The sequence below is a fragment of the Mustela erminea genome, chromosome 4, assembly GCF_009829155.1.
Source record: "Mustela erminea isolate mMusErm1 chromosome 4, mMusErm1.Pri, whole genome shotgun sequence".
Lineage (NCBI taxonomy): Eukaryota > Metazoa > Chordata > Mammalia > Carnivora > Mustelidae > Mustela > Mustela erminea.
In genome coordinates, this window is record NC_045617.1 from 81,076,732 (window position 1) to 81,086,584 (window position 9,853).

General features: G+C 33.9%; 1 protein-coding gene across 9 annotated transcripts in view; it reads left to right on the forward strand.

Moving 5' to 3' along the window:
* FAM184A (family with sequence similarity 184 member A) overlaps window positions 1-3,775 on the forward strand; it is a 117,523-nt gene extending 113,748 nt beyond the window's left edge. For 5 of the 9 annotated variants that reach the window (XM_032339677.1, XM_032339674.1, XM_032339679.1 and 2 more), the window contains 2 exons: window positions 1,191-1,393; window positions 2,948-3,775. In XM_032339677.1, coding sequence (XP_032195568.1) covers window positions 1,191-1,393; window positions 2,948-3,029 — 285 coding nt within the window. In that variant the 3' untranslated portion in view covers window positions 3,030-3,775. Of the gene's footprint in view, window positions 1-1,190; window positions 1,394-2,247 lie in introns of all 9 variants that reach the window. The other 4 variants (XR_004284983.1, XM_032339680.1, XM_032339676.1 and 1 more) reach the window with 4 other exon arrangements.
* Window positions 3,776-9,853: the final 6,078 nt, after the last annotated feature.

The window sequence follows — 9,853 nt, forward strand, 5'->3', positions numbered from 1 at the left end:
ATAAAATTTTTAGCTACAAAACCATTCCTATAGAACTTTACCAACAAGACTTTTGTTTCCTTCAAATAGAAACTTACGGTAGGTTTATTTACACCCTCTAGTGACTAGAATAAGAAAATGCAAAAGATACATCTGTTCAATTCTGAGAGACTTCAGCTTTAATAATTGTGATTGTAGAAGACACTATTCTTCCCTTGTTTTTTCAGTTATGCAAAGTAGACCTTTTGTCAGAGACTGTGATTCACAGAATATGACATAGATAGAGAGGGCAATGTCTAGATAGTAAGATCATTACTTTGTAAATAAAGGAAAAAGGCCAATTAGGCTATTGGTTTTTTTTTAAACACTTGAATCATTTTGCAGAAAAATATTTCATAAATTTAATTAGCACAAATTTAACTTGTAAAAGATGGTATTAAAAATGTCTTGCAAACCATTAAGTCTATTTTATTCACACCTCTAGAATCAATGAGCATTATCTTGCTGTACACAGTAAAATTTTACTTTTGCAAGACATTTTTAATACCATCTTTCACAAGTTTTAAAAGATTATGATCCAATTATTGATACCACCAATTAGGAAAAGAGACCTATTTATGCAGATTTAATTTTCTCTCTTCAAAAAGATGGTGCAGCAAATTTGAAACCAGTTACTTGAGTCAGCTTTTAGGTCTTAAGTAGGAATGTGGGGTATGTTTCAAACTACTTCTCCAAGTATTTTTCCATTCCCTTTTTTTTTCCAGGTAAGGAGTGCTTCCCTTTGACAGAAGGCTAAAGTTCACCGACCTCCCTTTTAAAACTGTTTAACTTTACAACCTTCTTCTCCTAATTTTAGCCTAAATCTGTTTAACCACATGGTATCTGCAAGACCTGCTCCTTTCCCCTTTCCTCTAAGTAGTCTTTTCCCTTTGACATTCTTTCCATCTCTTCCCCTCCCCATGAACACCATTCTGTGTTTCTTTCTCATTCTTTCTGGCCCAGCAGCATGTCTGTCCTAAGGATTCCATGTAGATAAAGAACACCTCCAAGGATCCCCAGACCACACTTTGGGTAACACTGGTTCATTTTAACATCCAATTTAACATAAAGTTTCCAAAATCTACCCATGCCAAATTATATCTTCTACTATTCCTATTTTCTCATTTGTCCTTATGCAGGGACTATCCTCACATGTATTATTTTTAATGCAGCAAAAGAAGAAGAATGATAAGTCACCAACAAACAGGTTTGTGAGTGTTCCCAATCTAAGTGCTCTGGAATCTGGTGGAGTGGGCAATGGACATCCTAACCGCCTGGATCCCATTCCTAATTCTCCAGTCCACGATATTGAGTTCAACAGCAGCAAACCACTTCCACAGCCAGTGCCACCTAAAGAGCCCAAGACATTTTTGAGGTGAGCCCCGTCTCACCAGTGATTTTTTTCTTTTCTTTTTTAACTTGAAAAATTTACCTTCTTACATTGCAGAAATTTGCTACTTTAAGACCAGCCTAGGAAAAGAAATATCACTGTGAAAGATTTTTAAAATTCATTTATCACTTCTCTAGAGAACTCCTTTTTGGCTCTGAAGATTTTTTTCTAATTTCTTGTCAATTTTTCTATCTGCTGAAAGAGGTGCTAATGTAATTTGTATGCTTAGAATTTTGATATTTATTGATACCTGCTTCATTTTGATATTATAGCAAATTTTTCACTAATAATCCATCTTTATTACAGAACTTAAATTTTTTTGTTGTTTTTCTTACATATTTTTTCACTTTCTTGTTTACCAGGCTTATTTACAAATATATATGCTTACTGCCAAAATAAAAAAATATGTAAGTTCTGGGAATTTAACAATAGATATAAACAAAAAATAAATTTAGAAAAATTTTTTACAAGTGATATTCCAATTTGAAGTTAACCTCAGACTTAATTAAATATATTAACAAGGAGAATTTAAATGAAATCAATTGTTTATCCATTAAATAATGTCAAAGTATTGTTGTTTTAGGTTTGCCTTACTGTTACTGAGTCTGTGCTGCTTTAAATTTTTTAAATTTATTCCTACTAAGTCTCAGCAGTGTCACTAGTAATAATCTTACAGGTAGACACAGTCTTTTTCTAGGGTAAGTGATGACATAGTTGATGACTAATTATTTTAAATAGAAAAAAGTAGGAAGAATAAAAATAGTCACATACACTTTTGAATGTGCCTCCTGCTAAATATTTTGTGTTGCTTATTTTCCCTTGTGCATGGGTATGTTCAGGTATCAGTAAGATGCATGTGCATGAGCTCAAGGAACTTGACCACTGGAGTTTCCATTACACATTGTTGCGTGCCTTGTAATTTCCCCCAAAGACGGTAGGGATTCTTTTATTTTCTCAACTAGCCCAAAGAATCTTTAGTTAGAATTAAGTATAAATGATATAACTTTGAAGATGGAGGGGAAATGGGCTTCTTAAGGTACTCCTTTCGCCCTAGACTGTTTATGGAATTATGGAAGTTTAATATAACTATACATGTAGTAAAAATACTATGCCATGGCTTAGTTAGTTATATTTGAGGGCACATCTGTAAAAAATCAAATGCTTGTGTCAGATTCTGAAATTTTAATTAAGTAAAAAGGTGCTGAAAAAGAGGAATGTTACCTTGTTCTTACTTCTGATAGTTCCTCCTGAATTTTTTTATTCAAAGTTTTTTTCAGCTGTCTGATTTTTTGTCTTCTTGTAACTTCTTGTAATTGTTTTGATGTGGCTCCTCCTTAACTGACTTCATCTGAGCTGCTGATGCACTCTCATGCTCTCATGGAGTGGAGAAACCAATCTAGTGTAGAGGGGTCTACAGAACACATCTAACACAGGGAACCAATTGTGGTCATCTACGCTGATGTTTTTTGTGCTTTTCCCTTCGTTTTGCAAAAACAGCTTAATGCTGGGTTACATGTCTCTCTTTTTTTATGAATTCAGTCCTCCTCAGAGTGAAGCTTCCCCGGTGGCTTCTCCAGATCCCCAGCGCCAGGAGTGGTTTGCCCGGTACTTCACATTCTGAGAGAATTGTGTTGGCAACAGCTAGTTCTGTATGGACAATTACTAAAAGCATGACCTTATACAGACCATTACATGTACAGGCTTTCCTATGTCAAACACTGTGAATGAGAAAGTATTTGTCTTTCCAATTTGAAAATACACTATTTCCTGTGATATTTATTGGAATCAGTCTACTATATTATGTGTGTAATTATAACAGTTATTTTTATTTGAAATGGAAGAGTCTTTAACCTTTGTAATTACTGCATAATAAATTTTGTTAGAACAAACAGTGCTTTTCATTTTTTTCTAGTAAGCTTGTTAGACTTTTTAAATATTTTTAAATTCTAGATAAGATTTACTAAAAAGGTGTTTTCTAAAAAGTTTTACTGCATAATAAAATATTATTGGACTTTTATAATCATAACAAAATCAGGATAAATACAGGATAAATAATTTAATTTGTTCCATTATCATGTATAACTATAACTATAAGCTCTGTCCTCTAAATTTATAAGTCTATAATGAAAACACTTGTGGAGATTATAAACTTTCAGCTATAAAAATACTGTTGACTTATTTATAGTGTATTTTGTTATTCTGATAGCTGAGGGTCTAGGACTTCTAATATAGTTAGTATCTATGATTAATATGATTTATGGCCAAAAGTTATTTGGTAAAGAGACAGGTCTGTCTTAATTTGTCTTAAAAAAAAAAAAAAAAGTTAGTGGGAGATGGGTTTTAAGGAGGGCATTTGATGTAATGAGCACAGGGTATTATATGCAACTGATGAATCACTAAACTCTACCCCTGGAACTAATACACTATATGTTAATTAAATCTAAATTAAAATTTAGAAAGAAAAAAAAGTTTGTTACCAACTACTATTCAACAACTACTGCCAAATTTAGTTGATCATGCAGTGTAGATTTTAGAAGTATTTGGGTGAACAAGATGAATACAAACACCTGATCTATGAATGATTGTAACAATAAAGACCAGTTTTTTTAGTGGTTATTATGTGTCACTATGCTGAGGGGCATTAGAAAAACAAACCATTGTATATAAGTTTGCACAGTTGGCATATTCTTTTAAGTTATCCTGGGGGGGGGGAAGTATATAAAATACTTGCTGTGAATTTTTTCTTCAACTGAGACTGAATTTTCTTTTTTTTTAAGATTTTTAATTTTATTTATTTGATGGAGAGAGAGAGATCACAAGTAGGCAGAGAGGCAGGCAGAGGTGAAGGGGGAAGCAGGCTCCCTACTGAGCAGAGAGCCCGATGTGGGGCTCGATCCCAGGACCCTGAGACCATGACCTGAGCCGAAGGCAGAGGCTTAACCCACTGAGCCACCGAGGCGTCCCGAGACTGAATTTTCTAAGTGGTTATTTCTTATTTCAGAAAACAAATCTAGTTATTAGCACATATTCTCATCCCTGATTTTTATTTTACCTAATAATTTGGAGATTATTTACCAAAGATTTGATGATTAGTTCTCATGCAGGTGAATGACTTGACACAGACATACAGAGATGATGAACACCTGTTCTCAACAACTAACCACATACTTGCTGAAATAGCCAAGGACCAAACTTTTTCAATATCAGAGCAATATTAGAAGGGACACAAGATTTATGGAGTGTACAGTGAGAAAAGAGAGAAGGAAGTGATTAATTCTACCTAGGTGGTGTCAGGGAAAGCTTGACATGGAAATGGTACCCAATTATAATTTTGAAGTATGGGTAGGAATTAACCAGACGAGGGACAGAGCTATTTGAGCCACAAACTGGAACAAGTATCAAGATAGAAGAGGTGAGCTACATCCAGAGAATTAAGGGCAATCCTATGGGATCAATGTGTAGGCTACGAATATTGCCTAAGACAGCAACAATTCCTAGAGCACCTAGCCTTTTATTAGAATTTAATATTTTTAACAGATTAACAACTCAAGTGAAGAGTACAAATGTACAAGTAGTAAAGGTTAAAACCTATGCTCCATTATTCTACAAAGGGCCTGAGATGCTTAGTAAGGAATTCAGCTTGATCCTGTAGAATTTTGAGCAAGTAATAGCATGATTAGATTTAAAATTTTTAAATCACCATATGGCTGGAAAAAAAAAACTACTTATATGCTGCCTATAAGAGACTCACTTTAGACCTAAAGATACATATAGACATTGAAAATGAAAGGATGGAAAAAAGATATTCCATGCAAGTGGAAGAAACATAAAACAGACCAGAGTAGCAATACATATATCAGACAATAGACTTTAAAACAAAGACTGTAACAAGAGATAATAAAAAAGGATATTACTTAATGATAGTCCAACAAAACATAGAATAACTATAAATAACTATGCACCCAATATTGAGCCTTTAAATCAAAACAAATATTAACAGACATAAAGGGAGAAACTGACAGTAACACAATCAGTTAGAGTGGAATTTAACACCCTACTTATATCATTGAATACATAGATCAGGCAGAAAATCAATAAGGAAACCATGCCTTTGAATGACACATTAAACAAGATGGACTTAACAGATACATACAGAATATTCCATCCAAAAATATCAGAATACACATTTTTTTCAAGTGTGTATAGAACATTCTCAGGATAGATCACATGTTAGGCCATAAAACAAATCACATAAATTTAAGATTAAAATCATACGATGTACCTTTTCTGGCCACAATAGTGTGGAACTAGAAATCAAACACAAGAAAAAAACCCACAAACACATGGATGTTAAATAACACGTTATTGAACAACCAATAGATCAGCAAAGAAACCCAAAGAAATTAAAAAAATACATAGAGACAAAATAAAATTGTCCAGAATTTTTGGGAGGCAGGCAAAAGCAGTTCCAAGAGGGAAATTTAGACCCATGCAGGCTTAAATAAAAAAAAAAAAAAAAATTCAAACAATCTAAACTTATACCTAAAGAAAATAGAAAAAGAAGAAGAAAAAAGTCCAAGGTTAGTAGAAAGAAATAATAAAAACCATAACACAAATATATGAAATAGATACACATACTCTCACATACCCACAACAGAAAAGATAATGAAACAAAAAACCACTTCTTTTTCAAGATCAAAAGTCACATGCTAAAAACTAAAGATTTTTTTGAAAACTAAAGATTTTTTGAAAAAAAGATGTTTTTTGAAAAAAAAATGATAAACCTTCAGCCAGATTCCTCAAGAAAAAAAGAGAACCCAAATAAATCCAATAAAGAAAAAAAAAAAGAAAAAAGAGAAAAAGCTGGCACCACAGAAATACAAAGAATTGTAAGCAAATAATGTAAAAAAATTCTATGCCAACAAATTAGAAAAACTGGAAGAAATGTATTCCTAGAAACACATAATCTTTCTAAACTGAGCCAGGAATAAATCTGAACAGACCAATTACTACTAAAAAAATTGACTCAGTAACCAAAAAATTCCCAACAAGCAGAAGCCCAGGATCAGACAGCTTCACAGGTGAATTCTACCACACATTTAAAAGAACAGTTAACACCCATTCTTCTCAAACTACTACAAAAAAACTAGAAAGAAAAGCTTCCAAATACATTGTACAAGGCCAGCATTACCCTGATACCAAAACTAGACAAAGATACTATTTAAAAAAAAAAAAAAAAAACCTACAGGCCAATATCCTTGATGAACATAGATGCAAAAATCCTCAACAAAATTTGAGCAAACCAAATTCAACAATACATTTGTAAAAAAAAAAAAATCATATACCATGATTAAGTAGGATTTATTCCAGGAATGCAAAAGTAGTTCAACATTAGCAAATCTAATCAATGTGATACACTGCATTAACAATTCAAGGGATAAAGTTTCTATCAGCTCAATAGATGAAGAGAAAGCATATGACAAATTACAACATCCACTCATGACAAAATCCCTCAACAAAGTAGGTTTAGAAGGGAACATGCCTCAAATGAATAAATACCATATATGAAAAACCCACGCTAACATCATATTCATCAGTGGACAAGGATGTCCACTTTTGCCACATTGATAAACTCTTGGATACATAAGTCATAGCCATAGCAATCAAAGTAATAAAAAGGCATACAAATTGATACAATTCAGTCTTTGCACATGACATGATGCTATATATAGAAAATTCTAAAGACCCCCACCCAAAAAAGTTAGAATAATTGAATTCAACAAATTTGCAGGATAGAAAATACAAAGAAGTCTGTTGCTTCTATACCCTTATAAATAGCAGAAACAGAATTTTTAAAAATCCCATTTACAGTAGCAACATAAAGAATAAAATAGGGGCTTTATCACCAGCCTGGCTTGTTCCGTTGGTAAAGCATGTGACTTTTGATCTCGAGGTTGTGGGTTTGAGCCCCACATTGGGTATAGAGATTACTTAAAATCTTAAAAACAAAACCAAACCATAAAACTAAGAATAAACATAACCAAATAGGTGGAACAACTCTGTAAAATACTGATGAAAGAAATTGAAGACAACACAAATAAATGGAAAGATATTCCATGATCATGAATTAGAAGAATATTGTTTAAATGTCCATACTACCAAAAGCAATTACAGATTTAATGCAAGCCCTATCAAAATAGCAACAGCATTTTTCATAGACCAATAACATATAATATTAAAATTTGTATGGAATAACATAAGACCCCAAATAAAGCAATCTTGAAAAAGAACAAGAAAGGTAGAGGTATCACAATCCCACATTTCAAGATACACTACAAAACTGTAGTAAACAAAACAGTACAGTATTATCGCGAAAACAGATACAGATCAGTGGAAAAGAACAGAGTTCAGAAATAAATCCGTGCTCTATGGTCAATTAATCTATGACAGGAAAAACATACACTGGGGAAAAGACAGTTCTTCAATAAATGGTGCTGGGAAAATTGGACAACTACATACATACAAAAGAATGAAACTGGACCGCTTTCTTATACCATATACAAAAATAAACTCAAAATGCATTTAAGACTTAAATGTAAGACCTGAAGCCATAAAATTCCTAGAAGAAAACATCGGTAGTAATTTCTTTGACACTGGCCTTAGAAACATTTTTCTAGATAGGTCTCCTCAGGCAGGGAGCAAAAGCAAAAATAAACTATCGGGATTAAACAAGCTTTTGCACAGCAAAAGAAACAACAAAACCAAAAGGCAGTCTCCTGATTGGGAGAAGATATTTACAAATGACATATTCAATACAGGTTTAACATTCAAAATATATAAAGAACTTGTACAACTCAACACCAAACACACCCCCCCCCCGAGAATCTAAATAGACTTTTTCTCAAAGAAGACATACAGATAGCTAGCAGATACATGAAAAGATACTTAACTTTATGAATCATCAGGGAAATGGAAATTTAAACCACAAGGAGATATTACCTCACACAAATCAGAATGGTTAGTATCAAAAAGACAAGAAACAACCAGTGTTGGTGAGGGTGTGGAGAGAAAAGGACCTTTGTGCACTGCTGGTGGAAATACGAATGTAAACAGTATGGAGCATCTTCAAAAAAATAACAAAACTACCATGTGATCCAGTAATTCCACTACTGGGTATTTACCCAAAGAAAACGAAAACACTAATTCAAAAAGATACATGCACTCCAAGTTTAATGCAGCATTATTTACTATGGCTAAGATATGAAAGCAAACCAAGTGTCCATGGATAGATGAATAGATAAAGAAGATGCGATGCACACATACACACAGACACACGTTATAGATAAAGGAATATTATTCAGCCATAAAAAAAGAACAAGATCTTGCCATTTTTGACAACATGGGCGGAACCTAGAAGGTATTATGCTAAGTAAAATAAGTCAGACAGACATCATATGATTTCACTTATATGTGGAATCTAACAAAATATACATAAGGCGGATACAGACCCATAAGTACAGAGAACTGATGGGTGCAAGAGGGCAGATATGAGTAGGAGGTTAGGCAAAATGGTGAAGGGGAGGGGGCATTGTTTTCTGGTTGTAGAATGAGTAAGTCATGGAGATGAAAGGTATAGCATAGGGAATATAGTCAATGATACTGTAATAGTGTTGTATGACGGATGGCAGCTACACTTGTGGTGAGCAAGCTATAACATACAGACTCATTGAATGTTGTTTTCCTGAAATTAATGTAACACTGTATGTCAAATATACATCAATAAAAAAGAAATACTTTCCATGGATAATAATAATAAAAAATAACGAAGACTGCAGCTTTAGGAAACCTGAGCTGAATTGCCTAAGATACCTGCAGTCAGAATGTTCTTGCTGATCTATACTACAAGGCTTTATCTATGCCACCATGATGCTCTGCTAACTGAGGCCTCTGGGGTGATAGGACCCTAGGATGAGACTAAAGCCTTTCTGCTTTTCTCTCCCTCTCTCTCTCTCACACACACATATACACAAATGGTCAAAGGAGTCATATATAAATGGTTAACACTGTAATTGGAGAAAAATAGTTCCAGCAAAAACATTTATTTTAATAGAAGAAGCAACATGGAACCCTAGAATCTTAGTGTTAGAAGAATCCTTCAAAGCCATCTCTTCTAGGGGTGCCTGAGTGGCTCAGTTGGTTAAGTGTCGGCTTTGGCTCAGATCATGATCCCAGGATCCTGAGATCAAGCCCCACCTCCTCCACCTCCCTGATCAGCAGGGAGCCTGTTTGTCCCTCTCCTGCTCCTCCCCCCAACTCCTGTGCTCTTTCTCAAATGGATAATAAAATCATTTTTTTAAAAATCTCTTCTAAACCCCCATAGAATGCTTCAATCTCCCTGACAACTTAGATACTCCAGTGATAGGAAGCTCACTTTTCTGAGGCTCC